Here is a 20,409-nt window from a genome sequence, read left to right as displayed (position 1 = left end):
CCCTGAGCAGGCTGCTGAGGTCTGGCCAGAGCTCCCACTGGGAAAAACACATCTCCCATAGATACAGGGATAACCCACTGCAGTGGCAGCATCTTGCTCTTCCAGGCCGGGCTGGTCCTGGGGCGGGCAGACAGGGATGTCGGGCAGGACAGGGATGTCGGGCAGGGATCCTGCTGCTCCTGGGAACCACCGCTTGGACTGTTGCCCCTCTCTCCCGCATGTCGGGTGCGCTCGGAGGTGACATCCCACCCCTGTGGGCCACGGCCTGACGCTCCCTCTCGCCCCCTCCCCAGCATGTCCCAGGCCGGTGGCAGCCCCCGGGCAGAGGATGCGGGGCCGTGTGTCGGGGCGCACTCGCGCACCCCGAGCCGGGGCAGCCAGCGCGTCGAGTGCATCATCTGCTACTCCTCCTACGACCTGGGCGTGCGGCTGCCGCGGCGCCTCTACTGCGGCCACACCTTCTGCCAGGCCTGCCTGAAGCGCCTGGACGCCGTCACCAACGAGCAGCGCTGGATCCCCTGCCCGCAGTGCCGCCAGAACACGCCCACGCCGCGCGGCGGGGTCACCATGCTCGACCTCGACCTGGCCACCTTCCTGGCCGTCAAGGCGGACAAGGAGCACCCGCGGGTGGCCGGCAGGTCCCCGCCCACGCTGCCCGCCAAGGGCTCGTGCAAGGAGCAGGCGGTGACCCAGCAGCCGGCGGGGCTGTGCCAAGAGCCGCTGCCCCCGGCGCTGTTCCCCCGGCGCGGCTGCTGCCGGCTGTGCCTGTGCTGCGGGGTGACCGCGGCCTTCGAGAGCTGAGCTGGGGCTGCCAGGGCGGCTGAGGCGCCGGGGACAGCCTGGGGCTGCTTTTGGGGACCTATGCCATGCCTCAGACCCGCGTTTGGATTGCACTGGTGGGGCTGTGCTGGCGGCTTAGGAAGGGCGTCAGCCTGGGCAGGGCTTGCTGTGCATCCTGTCGGGATTTGGGGTGCAGCAGCAGGGGATGAGTAGGCTTCCACCCGCTCATGCTGTCCATCTGCCCTGCTGACTGCTCAGAAACCTGGTCTGGATGTTCCCTGGTCCCTGAGCACGGGCTGGCTCATGCTCTGTTCTCCTGTGCAGCAAGGACAGTGGCACCGAGCGTCCCCCAGGCAAGGGACAGGGGCCTGGCGCTGCCGAGGGGAGCGTCCAGCACCTTGAGAGCTCCACGTCTATGAAAGACACTCTGGGCCCTGCTGGGCTGCACATCCTGGTCACGTTTCTTGGCAAGCCTGGGGCTGGCCTGGGGTGGGTGGGGGGAGAAGTGGCCTGCCCTGCCGGACTGCTGTGCTGGGAGTGTTTGCTCTGCTGGCCGCTTGCATGAGAAATTTTGGCACTGGGAGAGCAGGACGGTGAAAGTGAGGATGACAGAGCTGTTAGGAAACCTCCAGCTACATTGGTCTGGCGTGGGAGGAGAGCTGAGCTCCAGGAAGCTCCTGCTTGGCCTCGTGCTCTGTGGCTCCTGCCAGGTTTGGCCTTTCCTGCCTGACCCTTTCCTCACTCACACGCACACACAAGCCCTGCTGCTGTTTCTCCAGCCATTCCCTGCTTCCCCTGCCTGACCCCACACCAGGGTGCAAGGAAAAGAGCCCAGGCAGCTGGTCTGGGTTAACAGGGGCCAAACAGGGGGCACTGGGGTGCACAGGGTGCCACTGGAACAGCGCTTGGGCAGGGCTTGCTGTTGCCTGGGCAGATCTTGCAGTTTTCCTCAGGGCCCATTTTCTGCCTCTGTTTTCCGTGCGGTTTATGAGCTCTTGCAATTCCCCAGCACCAGGAACCCCCTCAGGGCTCAGCGGGGACCCCAGCCTGTGCCTCCCTGGCAGGGCTGGCAGGGACCTTGTGTCTCCTGGGCAGTCCTGGTGCTCGGATGTTCCCTGTGCTGGGGGCCAGGGCTGGACAGCACCCAGCCCTGCACAGAGCTCATGCACAATTCTGCCACTTGGTGTCACCTGCCTTAAAAAAGTCCCAACTGAGATGTTCCCAGAAGAATTAACCTGGTCCCAGGGCAGACAGAAGTGTGGTGCGGTTCAGAAATTCCATGTTAGTCCTGCCTTGGTCCTTTAATTACTTGGGAACATGCAAGAAATTAAAGCCTTCGAGGAATGGATAAAAGCTATCACTGAGTCTTAATGCACCTTCCCCTCTATCTCTATTTCTCCCCAAAAACTCAGCGGTGAGTGGTGGGAAGAGTGTGGGAAGGGCCCATCCCTTCCCCAGGCCTGGCTCTGTGCAGCTCTGTGCTCAGCCCAGCACCTCTCGGTCCCAGCTTTCCAGCAGTGCTGGGTGACCAAACCCACGGCACCCTGTCCCACACCCCGTGTCCCCTGCATCCTTGCCTCCCCCCAGCACCAGAACAACTCTGGGGGCTTGTCCCTTGCTTTGTTCCTCCGTGGGTGTCCCCCTGCAGTGGGCAATGCATCTCCTGGGGAGGAAGGGCACTTTGGGACAGGGCTCCCTCAAAATGCAGGCCTCCATCCAGCCTGTGGCTGTGGATGGGATGAGCTGGGGCTGCAGCTCCACATGGCAGCTGGTTTGTGCCCTTGCCCTGGGGCTGGGCTGGGCTGGAGGATTCCTCTGAATTATTTCCAGATGGGGATTAATGCAGCAAACCGAGTTTGCTGCAGGATAGATAAACAAACCAAAGCTCCTCGGGATGCTATTAATAAACCCTCTGCCTGCTGCTTCTGTCCCAGATTTGGGAACATCCTGGCCTTGGCGTGGGGTGCAGCCGTGCCCTGCCTTGCTCCTATCCAGTGCCTTGGCTGTGGGGCAGAGTGACAGGGATTCCTCCGGGACAGTGGCCACTGGGGTCCCAATGGATGTGAGAGGGGACAGTGTCCCTGCTCCAGGCCCCCACTCCGGCTGGAAGTGGGATGAGGTGCTGCCAGCCATGTCGCCTGGTCCCCCAGTCCCCACTGAGCTCTGCCAGGGGCAGTGGCACTGGGAGGTGACATCACTCCTCCCCAGCCCTCAGCGGCCAGGCTTTGAGTGGCTTTGAAGCGGAGCAGGTGTAAACAAGGTGGGGGCAGACTTTGAGCCCCATGGAACTGGCACTGCCATGCTGCGGTGAGGGCAAACCAGTTCGGGGTGGCTGCAGCCCAGCAAGGTCACCTTTGCCATGCTTCTCATGGGGGGGCTCCTGGGTCACCCTCTGTGTGCACACAGACGTGTATCCCTTCTGGGAAGGAGGAGGGTGGCCCATGAGATCTTGTCCCAGCCCTCCTCACTTTGGCATGGCTGGTGGTCTCCTGCCAGGGGCACACAGGGCTCGGCCAAGGGCTGGGCTCAGCAGGGCAGGCCATGGCTCCCAGCACAGCTCCCCGCTGAGGACCCCTGGGCACAGTGTGACAGCACATAAGATGAGGTAAGACCTGCAAATGATATGATTTTGTCCCATTTATGTGTTGTCCCAGTAACCCGGCCACTTTTGGGGGTCCCGGGCCCACACACCCCTCTGTGCCTGGCTGTACCCCTGCCTTGCTGTGGGGGATGCCCCTGGGGGGAGGGATGGAGGCTTAGGGATGGACCTGAATTTGCCAATTTCCAGCTCTCTAGCCTGTAGTACACACAAGAAGTTAATCCCAGGCCACGCAGAACTGGCTGCTTACCTGGCTGGAGCGGTGCCTGGTGGAGGGAGGGACATGGGCACGGTTCCACACCTTGCAGGGCAAGCATCATTGCAAAAATATTTGCTGGAAAAAGTGCAGCTCCACCCCGAGGAAAACCGGGTCCGGGAGCAGAGCCCGATGCAGGTTTGCAGCCGGGTGAGCAGGGGAATGAATGCGAGCGGCCGCACGGAGCCGAGCGCTGCCCAGCACCGCCAGCCAGCCCCGCCGGGCTCAGCCGGGAGCACGGGGCAGGGCGAGGCGCGGGGCTCTAGGGAACCTGTCCGCGGGGCAATCCCAGCACGGCGGGTCAGGGAGCCCTCTGTGCCTCAGGGGGCGGCCATGGGCTGCCGGAGGGTGCCCGGCCCCGTGCTGGCCCTGCTGCTGCTCCTGTGCCCTCCGCCCTCGCCAGCCTGCCCGGCCGCCTGCCGCTGCGCCCCGGGAGAGGCGGACTGCAGCGAGCGGGGCCTCCGCGAGGTGCCCTGGAGCCTCCCGACCAACACCAGCGCCCTGTGGCTCGGCTACAACTTCATCACCGTGCTGGGGCCGCGCTCCTTCCCTGCGCTGCCGGGGCTGCGGCTGCTCAGCCTGGCCCACAACCGCCTGGAGCTGATCCACGGCCAGGCGCTGCTGGGGCTCGGGGCGCTGCAGGAGCTGGACCTCAGCCACAACCTCCTCACGGTGCTGACCCCCGAGACCTTCCTGCCCCTCACCAGCCTGGCCACGCTCAACCTGGGCAGCAACAGGCTGGGGGAGCTGGAGCCTGGGGTGCTGGGCGCCTTGCCTCAGCTCCGAGCCCTTCTGCTGCAGGACAACCTCTGGGTGTGCAGCTGCGGCATCCTGCCCCTCTGGCGCTGGCTCAGCCACAACAGGGAGAAAGTGCGAGGTGAGTGCCCAGAGGGCTGTGTCCCTAAGCCCCTGCCCGCTCCACGCTGGCTGGTCACCCTGCCAGGGCTGAGGCAGGACCCAGCACCCTGGCTGTCAGCTGGATGAGGGCTTGGGTGGTCAGTGCCCTGGGGGTGAGGTTCCCCAGAACCTGTCCCCATCCCATCCCATCCCATCCCATCCCATCCCATCCCATCCCACTAAGGTGAGTCCTGAACCTCACAGTTCTCCTTCTTCGTATCCTGACACGGGTGATCTTGGTGACCCTGGCCCCTGACCTCCTGCCCTGGTGCCATCTGTCCCACACTGACCTGCCATCCCCCCTGTCCTTGGCACCTGCCTTTCCCAGCTGCCGTGTGTGCCCTCCAGCATGGCTTTTCTCTTCCAGAGAAGAGTTTGCTCCTGTGCAGAGTTCCGGAGCAGCTGAACAAGTATCCGATCATGGCCTTTGGGGATGAGTCCTTCAGGCAATGCCAGGGGACCTCGCTGTCCTCCCAGCAGTACATCACCTTCTTCATCATTGGACCCTTCTCCTTCATCGCCAGCATCTTCTTCTGCACCTTCATGGGGTCCCTCATAGTGTTCTACCACAGCCTGCGCCGGGAATCCCACTGCTGGAGGAGACCCCGCGTCTGCAGGGTGCACTGAGGCAGCTCAGCCAGGCTCTGCCCTGGGCAGGCTGTGCTCCATCCTTGCCCGTCTCCAGGTGCCTGCATCCACCCGTTGTAAACACACCCCTGTGGACCATGAGAGGAAGTTCTGCTCCTGGAATCACTTTGGATTTTCTCAGAGTCCCCCAAGGTGGTGCCAAGCTGCCTCTGCCAGGGGGGAGCAGCCTCTGGATCAGCTCTCTGCAGGGCATGGGCTGACCACAGGTGCTCTCAGTGTTTTGGGAGGCTCCCCAAGGCCATCCTCAGATCTGCATATCCCCTTCCTGGGGGCATCCAGGTGATCCTTCTCCCCTTGTCCTGCCCCCTGTGCTGCCCAGGCCCCTCAGGGTGTATTTAGGATGCCCCAGATGCTTCACTGTGCCTTTAGGTGCAGCCTGGGAGCCCCTGTGTGCATCCCAGGACTCACCATATTCCTCTTGGTGCCTTTCAGGCCACCCCAGGAGTCACCATTTACCTTTTGGTGTAGCCCAGGAGCCTCTCTGTGCCTCTGTTCCCAAAGGCTGGCCTCACTGGCCAGGCCCCACACTGGCCCCCAGGGGATGGGGAGCCCAGCAGTGGCAGGGGACTGTGTTCCCCAGGATGGAGGTGGGACAGGGCCAGCTGCCATGGTGCTGGTGTTGGGACAGTTCCAGACTGTCCCCATCCCCTCGCTGCAAGGCCTGTGCCCCACTCTGGCTGTCCCCTGGGTGTCCCAGAATGGGGATGCCCTTTCCCTCCCAGTCTCCCCTACAGCCCCTGGCCTTTCTCCCTGCTGGTTTCTCCATCCCTTCCTGTCCCTCCACTGTTTGCAGACCCTGCAGCAGGGCTGGGTGAGGCTCTGATTCACCACAGGGCTCCCTGCCAGCTTTGCCAGAAGGCAGAGACAGAAAGAGTCACACAGCTCTGGAATAAACCACTTCATGATCCAGTCTAGACTTTACTGAGCTCTTGCAAAAACTCGGTATTAATGTAACATTGACGTATAAAGTAGAATGGGTCCGATTTCTCAGCTGGAGCTAGATGAACTTGATGAAGCCACAGCAGTCGGTGGGACGACGCTCCCAGACCTCAGCTGCCATGTGAGAACCCTGCCGCGGGGGCAGCCTGGGGCAGGGAGAAGGCAGTTCGTGCCGCTGGGGCTCGGTACCACGTTGCAGGTGGGTGTTCCATGTTGGCAGGAGACGGGATGTGATGCTGCCCGTGCCCGTGCAGTGCTGCTCATCCCCAGCCGGGCTGTGCCAGACGCTGCCCCGGTGCCCAGTCCCCGCCCCGCTGTCGGAGCCCCCAGAGAGGGCGCTCGGGGTGGGCGTGTGGGCTCGAGGGGAGGAAGGTGCGGGGAGGGACGGCGTCAGCCTGGCTCGTTCGGTTCCCTTCTCCCGAACTGGGATCTGCTTTCCACGTCTCCAGGTTCAGGCAGATGCAGCGCCGTGAGCTGGGGCTTCGGGGCTGCCGCGGGAGCTGCTGGCAAGCTTGGGCTGCAGGTGAGGGTGGCAGGGGAGCCGCCAGCGCTGGCCGTGGTGCCCCCACAGTGCAGACAGGCTGGGCGGCCGCTGCAGCACCGCAGCCAGCCGTGACCAGCCAGCAGCATCTCTCCTTGCATTGCTGGTGCTGAGGCAGTGTGGAGCTGGGGTAGAGGTCAGTGCAACCATCCAGAGCCATTTCCTGTGGAGAATTCCTGGCCAGGAGAGCTGCTGTGTGAGTGCTACATGCTGGCCGTGGCCAGGTCCTGGGGATGTCTTCTGTGCAGGAGAGGTGGGAGCCGGGATCTTGGCTGGTGGCGCTCCAGGGCTCCGGAGCACCGGGATTAGCACAGGGGCGAGGGCTGCAGGGCGGGAGCTCTCCTGCTGCAGCCGGACCACGGACAGGGACTGAGTCACAGCCACGGGCCGATGGGAGGGAAGGGAATTGGGTCCGTCCCCTGCAAGGAGCAGAGCACACATCTTCCAGCCGCTGCGGCAGTCGTGAGGGTCACTCGGCACAGCAGGGACGTGTGCCCAACCTGCCGCACCAGGAGCTGGCTGCTCCAGCTGCTCAGGACCGTGGGCACATCGCTGGAGCCCTCCAGGTGGTGGGAGACACGGAGCACACGTCCGAGGGGCTGTGTGTGCTCAGAAGGCTGCAGCCTGCGAGGTTGAACACGTGTCTGTGGTCTGGCACCGGCTCTTCCCTGCTACCGTGGGAGAGCAGGCACCGTGTGCCTTCCGCAGTCCTTTCCCCTTGCACGGAGCCAGTCAGTGGCAATTCTGATTATCGTGGCACTGTTTGGAAGCAATAATCTCTGTACAGTGAAGTCCAAACCTTGTCCTGGTCCTGCCGTGCTTGCTGGGGCACGAGCATGGCAGCAGGCCTAGGAAGGGAGGGAGATTTACAATGGAGTCACTGTGTATGGATGAAGGATGCTTTCCTCCCATCTCATCCGGAAGAACCCATCAGTGTCCCTTGAAAGGCAGTCCTGGCTGTGCCTTCCTACTGTGTTGGGCAAGGACTGATGGCCCTCGGGGAGAAGGTCACACCACAGTGCTGACTGAGGGGTCGGAGAGGTTGAGCTGGCCAGTGATGTCGGTGGGGTGATACTGCTGCAACACACAAATAGACAGACAAGGAGAAAGAAGTGTTAGGCAGCTCTGGCACTTGTCCCCGCGGCTACTCATATCCCATGCGTCCCTACAGGATATCTCTTGGGGGTGATGCAACGCCCCGAAAGCTGCTGCTGGCTGAGGTCCCCTTCCCAGTGCCATCCACGCTTGTGCAGAGGTCGTTGCAGACACTCTCCAAGCGCCCTGGAGCTGGGCAGAGGGGACACCAGGAGCGTGGTGCAGCTTCTGCGGAGCGTGGCTGCCACGTCACCCGCTGAGCCAGGCCCTCTCTGCTCTGGGAGGGCTACAAAACAAAGCCTGTGACTCATCAGCCCAGCCCACGCCTGAACCTGTGTTTGGAGGGTCTGGCTGGGTTTTGGCACCTCTCTGGTGCCAGATCAAGCTGTGCTTTGAGGCCAGGGCATTTCACCTCCTTGCTTGAATGACCCTGCCGTGACTGTCCTTTCATGCAGGTGAGATGTGTGGTGTGGCTGACTCGTGATAAAGTGTGGTGTTGATTGCTAATGTGAAAATACAGCCTGTGTTGGGGATGTGGCCTGGATTTGGGGTTTGGAGCTCCTTGCGGATGGGGGGGGATTGGCATGGGAGAGACCATGGGAGAGCCCTCCCCTGCAGCAGTCCCATCAGCAAGTGGGGGGGAGAGCAGAAATTCCCATCAGTGGGCAAGAAAATAAAAGTCCTTCCTCCCCAGGCAGGAATTTACAGCTGGGCAGTTATTTCCTCCCTTCCTCCTTCCATTCTCCCTTCCTTTCCCAGCTCCTCTCCCAACTCCAAACCTGACCTGGAAGCCCTGTCCAGCCCTGCTGTGGGAGCAGGTGGTCCGGAGCATCTTGCGCTGCTCTCTGGGGTCCTGATCTGGTGCTGGGGCAGGAAAGGGTCCCTGTGGGTCTCACATACTGCAGCACAGACCCTCTCCAGTGACATCTTCCCAGCCCTTGCACCGCCCTGCCCAGGAGGGCCCATGTTTTGAGGGGCTCCGGGGGGGCTCCTCGGTGACGGATTCACCCGCCCTGCTTTGGTCGATGGTGGCCGTGGCCTCCGCGGCGCTGCCGGCTGCTCTGGCACTGTGGCTACCCTGTGTGCTGCGCACCCTGCCTCCTGCCAGGCCAGGGCTGGGGTCCCCCGAGCCTTGCTTGGGGTCCTTGGGGCTGCCCTGCCCAGCCCAGCTTCGTGCTTCCCCAGGACCCCTGGGTGGGAGCTGCTGGGGCAGGGCCGGGAGCCAGCGTGCTCCCGCCTCTCCGGTGCCATGCTGGGGATGTGCTGACACCCAGGGAGCCTCTCACGGGGTCATTCTGCCACTCAGGGCACTGGCTAAGATTCCAATGGAGCCTCTGGGAATTCCTGGCCATGGCCTTGCTTTGCTAAGGGGCAACAGCTCGGCCATCACCCATTGGCACAGAGAGCAGCCGAGGCCATCCTGGTGCCACTCTGCCGCCCTTGGGGGGAGCTTTTTGTGGCTATTCATCAGCCCACCAAAAAACACCCCTCTCTCCCAAAATCGGGTGCAGCCACCCCCTCCTGGTGAAAAATTTGGGTTCCGGCTAAATGCAATGTTTCTGTGGCAGAGCTGCCGGGAGGTGCGTGCTCATGGGATGGGGCTTGACTCCCGCAGCAAGGAGGTGACTGGGAAAGGGGAGAGGCTGGTGACTCACTGGTGGAGGAGAAGGAGGAACTGGAGATACAAAAATGAATGGGTAGAAGAAAGGTCCTTTGGTAAACATCCTGCCTGATGCGAGGGGGGTGGAAGAAGCGGAGTGTGCCTGTGTGAGTGTGTGTGCCTTGGTGCACGTGTGGCTGCTGTGGTGGTGTAGCAGGGCAGGCTGGGGCCTTCTGGCCTCTCTGCACAGCTCTTGGGGTGGGAAACGCTAAAACAACCAAGCGAAATGGGCAATCTGGCCAGAAAAATTAAAATACAAGAGCATGGCTTTTGATTTGAAAGCATATCTCCTCCAATCACAGAGTTATCACAGGGTAACATTCTCATTTACTTTTTTTTTTTTTGTGTAAAGTTCATGCATGCAATTTTTAATACTAAAAATTAAAATTAAAATAAAAAAGGAAAAGGAAAAAAAGCAAGAAAACGGTCATATCAAAACTATGTTAAAGTAGGACTAATGCTAGAAGCACATATCAGTAATTTAGGGTAAATTATGTTACAGGGATGGTGCAATAATCCCCAAACCAAACATTATAAAGCCAAGAAATTAATCAATATTAACTGTAGAAGAGACTCAAACATGTTAAGGTATGGAAGTGAAGTGAAGGCACCAAAAACTTTAAATGACAACCAGGAAGAAAATATAGACAAGGACTTAATGTCTTTAAAAATGACTTCAACCTAACTGGGCTCATATGGTAGTCCCTGGCTGGTGGAAGATTTTCTGGAAGAATTTTGGTTTGTTGTTGTGTTGGTTTTTTTTTCAATTAAAAATTAGGATTCCAGCTAAATGTGATCTTGCTGTAGAAAATATCAACTTCCCTTTAGGCAAAAAAAAAAAAAAGAAAAAAAAGAAAAAAAAAGTTGTCTTTGACCTACTTTTGGTTCTTTTGGGCCAAAAACTAGGCTCTTTCTCAGCCAAGAAGCGTTTGGCTTTGGGACAGCTGATCCTTCACTGAAAAGGTGACCTTTTCCAGGCAGCCCCTCGGTTCTCGCCCAGCTCTGGCACCATCCCCACGGCCGCGGGGCTCCAGCGCCGCCAGCGCCGGCCCTGGCGGGGCGGTGCCGTGGGACGTGTGTCAGCTGTGCCTGGGGCTGGCAGTGTGGCTCTGCGGGGGCTGGCGATGCGGGGGGCTAAGGGACCTGTGCACCTCGATACGTGTCTGTACGCAATGTGCCGGCTCGGAGGTGTCTGTGTGGTTTATGCATCTCACATGGCGTCTGTGGGGTTGCAGTATCGTGGGTGGCTGCGATGGATGGACACGTCAGCTCTGCCAGTGCTACTCGAGTTGCAGGAGCTGCCTATGGGGAACACATGCATCTCCTCCTGGGGCGGTGGGGATGATGTGCCGCGGAGAGGCTGTGCAGCTCGGGTGATGGTGGGCGCTAGGACGTTCAGAGTGGGGTGGAAGCTTCCCAGGGCTGTCTTGGCTCCATGGTGCCAGCCTGTCTCTCTGGCACTCCTGAGGGACCATTCTGCAGGGCTGCAGAGCAGAATCCATTTTTAAAACTCCCGACAACGGAAAGGAAAGAAGCAAGGCCACCAGGTCTGCGTCTTTCGCTCGCTAGCCAGGAGAGCCCGTGGGGCTGGGGTCAGCCTGGCCTTCCAGCCCCATGGGCTCTCCAGCCTTGCCCATCTAAGACCTGGTGTGGGCCCGCGGCTCTGCTGAGCATCATGAAACAGAGCACCTCGCTGCTTTCTCGTCTTTACAAGGACCCCAGGCAACGTGCCCCAGCATGCTATGGACTCGTGGGGCCTTCCAGCAGGAGGGCGTTGGGGTCTCTGAGCCAGGGCTGCTGCATGGAAGTGGAGGTCACCAAGCACAGGCTGTGACATGAGCTGGTGGCAGCACCCCGCTCCCGTTGGCTGCTCAGCCCGCAGAGCAGCCAGCAGGTCTGCCCAACATCACCACAAAGCTCGCTCCACCACGGACCTCCTGCAATAGCTGCTAGCCTTCAAGTTGGCCACGTTGTCTTGAATGTTCACCCCATTGGCCTGTTCTAGACCCAGCTAGCCCAGTCCCTGGGGAACGTGTCGTGGGACCCTGGCCACGGCACCCCATGGCAGGCAGAGTGCTGTGACCGGAGCAGCGGGGAATAACTGACCACGCAGCTGCCCCCAAAGTGGGGACCCTCTTCTGGCATGAGAGGGGTCATCTCCCTCCACAACTTGCCCATGAACAATGTACCGGTAAGAGCATGACCAGGACCCAAACATGGGGAGCCCTGTGTTGTGCTGGACCCCAGCGGGTGTGGGAAGGGGAGAGAACAGCTCCATTGCCCATCCATGGGACCTGTGGGGCAGGTGGGCCCTGGACCTAGTCAGGTCCGGGCTTTGGGGTGTTCCTGGCATGGGGCAGAGAGGGCTGTGGGCTGGTTGGTGTAGGATGGATGCCACACCATGGAGCAGGATCAGGACGAGGATGCTTCCCTGAAGAAGGAGCAATGTGGGAGGTACCGGGGTGCCACACACCAGCTGCCCCGTTTTTCCTGGGTTCTCCCCCTCTCCTCTGCCCACCGGTGGCACTGGTTCCCCCAGGTGCCCAGGGCTCCATCATGATTCTGCTCTCCCAGGACAGCACCCCTTGGTTTCCTACTCGTGGAGCGCGTCAAACACAACAGAACATGGGGGTCTACTCAAGGACACGCAGCTCTTTCTGCGAATTTTTCTCCCCTCTTTTTTCTGTGCATTCCACTTGTCCCTCCTCCTCCTCCTCCTCACTCTTGCACCACCCCCTGCACCACCCACCCCATCTCTGCCTCCTCTGCCCCCGTCATGGCTCAGGCCACAAAAACACAACCTGTGACCTCCCTGCAGAGCTGCTCAGGGGGTGCAGCAGTGGGGAGAGGGGACCCCAGACATGGGGCATCACTGGGACACGGTGGCACCCAGGGAGCACAGAAGCAGCACAGGAGATGACAGGGATGCCCGTCTTCCCCATGGGGCACGGAGGATGGGTGGGAAGAGTGTGGGTGTCCCCCCCATGACTTCCAGGCTTCGAGGTGACAGTGAGAGGAGCACTTTGTGTGAGATGGTGGCAGTCAAGCCCGGCTGAGGGCTCAGCTGTCCCCAGGGCCACGTTCCAGGGGTGCTCCAGGAGCTTCTTGGTATGGAGCCTGCGCTGGTGTCAAAGGCAGCCTCCTGCATTCTCACACAGAGCCGTGGCCCCGAGACCCCTGCGATACCACATGCTGTCCCCGAGGCGCCCAAGCTGCGGCTGGGGACGGGCCACCCCGCCACGGGGGCCACATCTCCCCCGCTGCCACCGTCCCCCCGTCCCCGCCGCGCCTCGGGCAGCCTGGCGGGGACCTGCTCTGAGCAACCCCGGGCACAAACCCGCCGGTCGCCCCGGGGAGGGGATTTTGGCAAGCCCGTCGCGCCAGGAGGTCGGGCAGCAAAACGCAGCTGGCGCTGCCACACGAGACAACAGAGTAGCCACAGTGCAGAGTGTCATACAACAGACGGCGACATGCAGAGGGACACGGCTCAGTCCGACAGACCAACAGCCCAACCTGACGCTGAGGTGTCTGAAGCTCCAGCACGAGCAGACACATTTGCACATTTGGAAACAGCTGACTTTAGAGGCAGCAATTTGGAAATTTTCTCTGGTTATGTGAGAGCAGCGGAAAACACAAGTTTGAACCAAGGCTGGGTCTTTAACAACCTCCTCTTTGGAGCCTTTTCATCTCTTTTCTAGAGCTGCATTACTGCTGACGATAACCAGAGACAGCTGTCACTCCTGTGCGAGGACTATTCCGAATGCTAATTGTCACAAACAAAAATCACATGTAGAGAGTGTGACACGCATGGCTCTTGGTGAGGTGACACGGTGCCCAAATTAAATCGGGGTGATTGTTTTTAGGCATACAATGACAAACAGGTACAGGAACACTTAGGAACAGAAAAAAAAGAAAAAAAGATAAAGAAAAAATGTCATCATTTTCAAGAGGTCAGCACCGGTAAGGTGAGCGAAGCACAGAGAGGAACATCAGAAATCATCCAGGCAAAAAGAAAACAAAAAAACAAAACAAAAACTCGGTTGCATCTCCCAACTCATCACAGGACTCCAAGCCACCTCCTGCCTGCCCTCCAGGATCCCAGCATCCTTTCAGGTACACGGGATGACTGACTCACTGACTGACTGACTGACTGGTGACGAACATGAGCTATGCATGTACACTGGCAGCTTCGGGATGGGTGTGTGGCAGTCGATGGGATGGCAGAAGAGAGAAAGAGAGAGAAAGAGAGAGGGCAGAATTGTTCTTCTTCCTCTTACCGTATCCTTGGAGGACCTACGTCTCTTGAAGCTGGAGGCCAGGGTGGAGGTGATGGACCTAAAAGTGGCTTTCTTTTTAGGGTCAGGTTCTGCTCTACCACTTTTTCTATCCTAAAATGAATATGTATAAGTAATTAGATCTCTAGTGTGTTGTTGGAAACTCTAAATCTATTTGAATACTGCCCCGTGTCATGGCCTTCATTTAGGTGAGAAAGCTACTGGAGGTGTTCTGCCACTCCCAGTCCTCCAAGGGCCTCCGTGACCCACGGCTACGGCACAGCCACCACACTGCTACAGCTACGGGGGGCCGGCCTCGCGTCCGGAGCGCTGGGAACCCCTCTGGGAGGTAGCCCTGCTCTCCTGGTGTCTGCAGCCAGGCCGGCACAGCTGACCTCGCTTCCTGGGGATGCTCTGCCTGGCGCCCTGCCCCTCGCTTCCGCCGCTAGCCTGGCTGGACCGAGACGTGAGATGCTGTACCTACACTAAAAAAAAAAGTGCTCAGGGCCTTTTCTGAGGCTGAATCCTAGTGCCACAAGAGAGAGAGAGGACTGCATTGAAAGAGAAGTCATTGTATGAATATTCTGTAAAAAAAAAGTGTTCAAAAATTCAAATGATGCAGTTGTGCAAAGCCGAACGTGGTTGTTGGTGGTGGTTTGGTTTGTTTTCCAAAGTAAAACAGGCTAAAAACCAAAAAGGAAACTGGAAGAAAAAGAAAAGTAAAAAAAAAAAAAAAAAAAAAAAATACAAAGGAAAAGAAAGGGAGGAAGCAAAGCGTTAGTGCCATGATGTCGTCGGGTCGGGATGAACTCAAAGAGAAACAGAACTGAAAAATGTAGGCGTTGGAGTTAGCGAGTCGGACCTGGTTGGCGCAGGCTGGGAGCACCAGCCGCCATGGTGCGGGGGCCGCGGGCCGGGGGGCCCGGCCGCGCTCGGCGCCGGGCGCTGGCAACGAGTCCTCCCCAATTGCTTTCGTGCCAATGAGTGTGACCTTTCCGACGGGGGACGCAGTGACCAGGTCTGGCTCTGCTACCGCACGGGGGTAACCAAAATGTATCCCGCTGGTGCGTAGAGCATGCTCGGGGATACATTTGCTCCTCCTTCTCAGTTCTCTCTTTTGCGGACATGCACAAACGGAAAGGAAAGCAAGATGAATGGAATGAAATGTCTTTTTCTTCCATGGCATCTCAGGAAATAGCCATGGCAAAACTGTGATCCCAAAAACCATTATTTTTGTTTGTTTGTTTTAACAAATAAATCTTTCCACTTGCCTACCTTCTAGCAATGTACCAGATACTAGTGCTCTGACGTTTCCTCCTGTGGAAAAGTCTTACAATGTCAAACGGCTCTTTACCATGAGGCTGTTTACCCCCACAGGGCAGCATGCTTTGCTCACAGTCCCACAGACTCTGCCCAAGGACCCAGTGCAGTATTTTCTAGAAGGTTGGCAAGTGAAAAATGGCAGTGCGACTAGTGTGCTCTGTCCCAGCAGCCTTAACCCCCTCGGTGCTGCTGCTTTTTGGAAGCAAAGGAAAAAAAAAAGGAAAAAAAGGAAAAAAAATTGAGAAATGGTTTTCCGAGACTCTTTCCGGTGAACTGAACCCAGCGAGCTCAGGATACAGCAGCCCAGCCTCGTGCTCCCCTCGCTGCTCCACCCGGGCAGTCCCCCCGCAGCCCCAGCCAGCGCTGCTCCCCGGGGCCCCGGCCGGGCTCCTCGCGGGGTCCCCGAGCCTCCTTCTCTCTCTTTCCTGCGCTGGCTCTGCTCTGAGCAGCAGTGTCCTTTAGTCACCTAAAGGAGCTCTTGCTCTCTGAACGCCGCTGTGCTTCCCCAAGGGAAAAACCAGCCCGGGCAACTCAGACAGAGCCTCCAGCTGCCCTACACTGGGGTCAGGGGCACTGTGGGGCTCAGCCCCAAAAGCAGCAGGGCAAGGGAAGTGTGAGGCTGGTGCCCATGGCTCAGTGTCACTGCCAGGCACCTCTGACCCTCCTGGGCTTCCCTGCCTGAGCGGCACAGAGATGTTCCAGGAACGGGAGAAGCTTGGGAGAGCAACAGCCCCATGGAAGGAGCCCGAGGGAGCCTTGGCACTGACAGGGACCGGCACTGCTGGCTCCTGTGTGGGGGAATGTCCTTGTCTCCAAAGGACAAGAGCACGCACCACCTCTTTTGGGAGTCGGCCCTGGGTATGGCAAGGGCTGCCACGCTGTTGGGGAGCAGGCAGGGAAGGGGAGGTGATGGAAACTATCCCTGGAGCGTTCCTCCACCTGAGCACCGGGCAGGGATGGTCAGTGGCAGCGGGCTGACCCTCCCATCTGCTGGTGAGCGCGGCCAGAGCCGGGCAGCAGGGCAGAACCTGCCAAGGAGCCGTGCTGGCACTGCTGCTCAGCCAGGGCAAGGCGTGGCTCCGGCACGTGGTCCCCAGCAGAGCGAAGTCCCCATCCCGAGCTCCACTGGGGGCGTTCGGGCCAGGCCTCTGCCCTGTTTGAACTGTGCTGGGACAGACAGCATCGGCAGCTCCCGGGGACGAGGCGGGGACGAGGCAGGGACGAGGCAGGGACACTCCCCTACAGCTTAACAGGCACCCAGTAACGCCCAGCTGGAGCTGCTGGGGTGGGGTGGGGGACAGAGGGCCCCATGCTAATCCACAGCTCTGCATTCACTGCTTTGGTGAAGGAATGGAAAACGCACCTGGTGGAGATTTGCTCTAAAAACGGTTTGTCCTACCTGCAGGTTTTTCCTCCACACATTAACGGCCGCAAACGCCAGCTGCATCTGCTTCCTCCGCGCGTCCTTATGCCTTTTGTAAGCTATCTCTATGAATATTAAAAATATCCCGGCAACAATACCTCCAGCCACCAGCATAAACACACCTGAAATAAGCAGGAAAGTTACAGGGGGCAGTGGAAATTGCAACATGACCCCTCATTTCTTCTGCATCATGCTCAGCAACGGGAGCATCTGCCAACCCGGGGTCCCCCTGCCATCCCCCCGCAGTCCTGGAGGGCCGGGAGGGGAACACAGCCTGGGCACCTGAGGGATGTCGGTGCCAGCTCTGGGGGGGCACAGGGCACTGAGCTGCAGCAATGCTGGGAACAGGCACGGCAAGCCCCAGGGCAGACCCCATCCCCAGGACCACGGGGTTGTCTGCACCAGAACCCAGCCCTGGTGCTCCAGTGTGGCTCGTCAGGAAGCACAGCCATGCACAGAGCCCTGTGCTGTCCTTGGATGCCCACAGCCCCGGGGCTGATGGTTTTGGAGTGGTGTCTGAGGAGATGGAGCAAAACTCCCCTTTTCTCCACGCCTGTAACCCAGCCAGCAGTGCTGGTGAGAACGGGGTCCCATCCAACACCCCTCATCCCTCATCACTGCATGGTCTGGGTGTAGGATCGGCAGCACCACCTGAGTGCAGAGGGAGAGCCTGTCTGTGGGTTCTTACAGTCTTTGCAAGATGAAAACCCCTCTGCATCGATTATCCCTGTCCTGCCCCTGCCCAGGGCTCCTCAGGACTGGGGGCTGCCCCTCGTCTCCAGCCCCCTCCTGCAGCAGGGTTCACCTCGGGAGCACCCCGAGGTGCTGCTCCCCTCTCTGCATTGGTGACAGCTCTGATTGCTCCGTGACAGGCACAGCTTGGCCAGGGCAGAGGAAGGGGAGCAGTGCTCACGCCAGGGCAGCCGCACCGGGGAGAAGGGCACCCAGGGACGGTGGGGGAAGCTTTGTTTGGAACAAGGTGGGAACAGAGCCCACCTCAGCAGCCTCCCAGCACTAGGAAAGCACAAACCCAGAAGCAGCAGAGATTTGGCCTGAGAGGAGAGCCCCGGAGAGGAGAATGTCTTGAGCAAAAGCAGGCTACCCAGCGAAGGGGGAGAAAGAGGTTTGCAGAACAAACCTGCCATATTTTCAAAGGTGAGTGTTGCTGGGGCATTGCTACGGGAATCACACTCTTGATACCTCACCCAAGTCTTGTCCAAATCCTCCATGAAGCCGTTCTCGTGGGACCTGGAAGCACAAGGAGACAGCACAAGGTAGTCACTGGGGACCAGCCACAGGCAGCAGGGGCACACACTCCTCCTCCTCCTCACACTCTGTGTGCCTTCGTGCCTTCCGTCCTAGGACTCTGCAGCCCACAAACACAGGAGCCACGGGTGTGCTGGCTGCGTGTGTGAGCACACCTGTGCACGTGTGGCCTTTGCAGAGTTGTGTGGGCTGGCTGCAGGGGCTGCCATGGCTTTCACACACACGCAGCGCTGTGAGCAGGCGCCCACAGCCCCCCAGTGCCAAAAGAGCCACGTGTAAGCCATGAGGAGGGTGTGTTCCCCAGGAAGGATGGAGCTGGCAGTGCTCAGAGAGCTCTTGGAGAAGGCTGCAGGGAGTGGACATGAACCACATCTCCCAGTTCCCTCCTGCACAGTTCCTCCACCTGCCAGGGCCGCTTGGAGCTCAGGCAATGCTGGACCCCAGTCCCTTCCGGTGACCCCCAGCACCCTCGAGGTCAGGGCACTGCTGCTGGCAGCTCCCTGCCATGCACAGTGAGGGTTGGGGCACCCCAGCAGCTCGGTGTCCCAGCTCGGTGTCCCAGCTCAGTGTCCCAGCTCGGGAGCCGTGTCCTCACAGTGCCCGTTTCTGCCTGAACACCTCGTGGGGATGGGGTGGGCACAGAGCACACATCCCGCCCCAGAATCACTGCACTCTCCTTCCTCTTGCTCCTGGTACACCCTCACCACCTTCTTGGGCCACCTGTAGCCCTGGACTTCTCCATCCTCTCCCAGGAGGACACCAAGGACTCCTGTGGCCTCTTCAGGCTTGTCCCAAATCCCATCTGTCCTGCTGCCACCCATCCCCATGTTAAGACCATCCCACAGACGGGGTCCATGGCTCCCTACATCCCCTGGGTCCTGCCCGTCTTCCACATCCTGCCCATTCTCTCTCAGGCCTTTCACCTCTGCCTGGTAGTTCCTGACCACTTCTCTCCTAAAATGAATCCCCCATGTCTCCCTCCCTTCACTTGCTGCTTCCCAGCTGCCCGTTCCTCCATCATGACATTTCTCTGTCTGCAGCAGGTGTGGCATTTCCAAAGTAGTGCAAGGAAATCCCTTTTCACCCCTAATATCAGACTGGCTTGTGACACCCCACACAGCAGATCAGTGCTGGTGTAAAAGCCTGGGACCCAGAGCGGGGACCCTGTGCAACAGGAATAGCCAGCGTTGGAAGAAAACCCCCTGGGTGACCGAGCCAGGGCAGTGCAGTGCTGTTGGACAGGCTGAGCCCTGAGGAAGCAGTGGGGAGATGGCAGCACCCACACCCTGCTCACAGAGACCTGTGCTGGACGGCCTCCGCTGCTCTCTGCCAGCTCTGCCTACACCCCTGGCTGACCATGGCTCTGCTCCCCGCCCTGCTCTGCCCTCCCTCCAGCTCCCTGCTGCTTCCCCAGCCCTGCGAGCCAGAGCTGAGGCTGTGGGTGCCCACCCCAGTCCCTCAATGTCCCCTTTGTCAGGAGGGAATGGAGCCCCCAGCGCCCCTGTCCCTGCGGAGGGGTCTGGAGGGTGGCTGGCAGTGCCTGGCACGAGGCTACTTGAGTGCCAACACACGCAGCACTCAGGGCAAGCCCCATGCCAAGAGCTGTGTACGGACTTGAGGATGGCCAGGGAGACGTTCTGCTTCCAGGGGCTGTCCTTGCGCATCCCGATCCCGAAGCCGGAGCGGAAGAAGAGCTCCCCCGTTGTCACCAGGTCACACTTCTGGGAGGCCTCGAACTCCAGCACCGCCGAGTCCCAGATGAAGGCATGGAGCTTGCTGGACACAGAGAGGGGATGGACAGGTCAGGCCAGGCAGCCCAGCTGGTCTGCAGCCACCATGGGAGCAGCGAGGGTGCTCCCAGCCCTGATTTAAACCCTGAAGCCACCCAGCCTTGCACTGGAAGAAGAAAAGAGGCCAGAAAGGGAGGCCATGGCCAGGGCCAGGGCTCCCACTGTGCCATTCCCCACGCAGACTTTGTGCTGCCCACCCAGAGACCCGGGCAGATCCCACCTGGCCCCAGCTGGGAGGTCCCATCAAGCCACGCTTTGACCACAGCTCCCTCCAGCTTTACCCTGCTTGCTCCACCCAGCTGCAGCTCCCTGAAGCCCTTCCCAGCCTGGCCAGGCGATGTGCTGGCCCTACTCACTTGTCCCTCACTGCCTGGATGGCTTCGGCAGCGCTCTCGTAGTTGTGCTTCTCCATGTGCCTGTACATGGTGCTCAGCTCCACCTGCCGTCGGAAGTAGATGTCCACGGAGCTCTGCTTCACCGTGGCGTAGATGAACTTGTCCGAGGGGTTGCGCAGCTGAAAGGCAAGGGCAGGGCTCCTGTTGTTTCTGTCCTTCAGCAGCAAAACTTTCTCACCCTAAAGCTGCATTTCTTAATTTCCCATCTCCTTCGGGGACCAGTTCCCTGGAGAAGACCTTGATCTCCCCAGGGGATGCCACAGGGCAATGGACGCTCTGGGACCACGGTGCTGGGGCAGGGGATGCTATGGGACAGGGACAGGGTGGCACTGAGGGTGCAGGAGGCCTGTGGATGCCACGGGGCTGGCAGCGCCGTGGGCAGGGCACACAGCAGGGCGTGGGATGCTGTGGGTCAGCGCTGCTGCAGGGCACACTCCTGCGTGCCCAGGCGGGTGAGCTGTGGCTGTGTCCTTGCCAGAGCAGGAAATGGATTTGAGGCATGTGGAGAGTATTGACTGCACCG

General features: G+C 59.7%; 3 protein-coding genes across 21 annotated transcripts in view; 2 read left to right on the top strand and 1 right to left on the bottom strand.

Annotated features, from left to right (window-relative positions):
* The first annotated feature begins 197 nt into the window (after positions 1-197).
* On the top strand, positions 198-2,120 carry RNF224 (ring finger protein 224). The gene has a single exon (XM_032131004.1). The coding sequence runs from the start codon at positions 295-297 to the stop codon at positions 799-801; it is 507 nt and encodes a 168-aa protein (XP_031986895.1). The 5' UTR covers positions 198-294; the 3' UTR covers positions 802-2,120.
* Positions 2,121-3,745: 1,625 nt separating this feature from the next.
* LRRC26 (leucine rich repeat containing 26) lies at positions 3,746-6,094 on the top strand. The gene is made up of 2 exons (XM_032130643.1): positions 3,746-4,512; positions 4,900-6,094. The coding sequence occupies exons 1-2, from the start codon at positions 3,768-3,770 to the stop codon at positions 5,157-5,159; spliced, it is 1,005 nt and encodes a 334-aa protein (XP_031986534.1). The 5' UTR covers positions 3,746-3,767; the 3' UTR covers positions 5,160-6,094.
* Positions 6,079-20,409, bottom strand: part of GRIN1 (glutamate ionotropic receptor NMDA type subunit 1) — a 38,382-nt gene continuing 24,051 nt past the window's right edge. For 2 of the 19 annotated variants that reach the window (XM_032130631.1, XM_032130633.1), the window contains 6 exons: positions 19,848-20,005; positions 19,316-19,477; positions 17,574-17,683; positions 16,412-16,557; positions 13,693-13,803; positions 6,079-7,737 (listed from right to left, as the gene is read on the bottom strand). In XM_032130631.1, coding sequence (XP_031986522.1) covers positions 7,669-7,737; positions 13,693-13,803; positions 16,412-16,557; positions 17,574-17,683; positions 19,316-19,477; positions 19,848-20,005 — 756 coding nt within the window. In that variant the 3' untranslated portion in view covers positions 6,079-7,668. The other 17 variants (XM_032130624.1, XM_032130625.1, XM_032130628.1 and 14 more) reach the window with 14 other exon arrangements.

The sequence above is a fragment of the Corvus moneduloides genome, chromosome 21 (genome assembly GCF_009650955.1).
Source record: "Corvus moneduloides isolate bCorMon1 chromosome 21, bCorMon1.pri, whole genome shotgun sequence".
NCBI classification, from domain to species: Eukaryota; Metazoa; Chordata; class Aves; order Passeriformes; family Corvidae; genus Corvus; species Corvus moneduloides.
Note: the sequence above shows the minus strand (reverse complement) of the source record. Positions and strands in the feature narration are given on the sequence as shown.

Bases quoted from the DNA above. Each gene is read 5' to 3' on its own strand.
- RNF224 (XM_032131004.1), top strand. From the start codon at position 295: ATGTCCCAGGCCGGTGGCAGCCCCCGGGCAGAGGATGCGGGGCCGTGT.
- LRRC26 (XM_032130643.1), top strand. From the start codon at position 3,768: ATGCAGGTTTGCAGCCGGGTGAGCAGGGGAATGAATGCGAGCGGCCGC. The intron at 4,513-4,899 runs GTGAGTGCCCAG...TTTCTCTTCCAG, and splicing joins CAACAGGGAGAAAGTGCGAG to AGAAGAGTTTGCTCCTGTGC.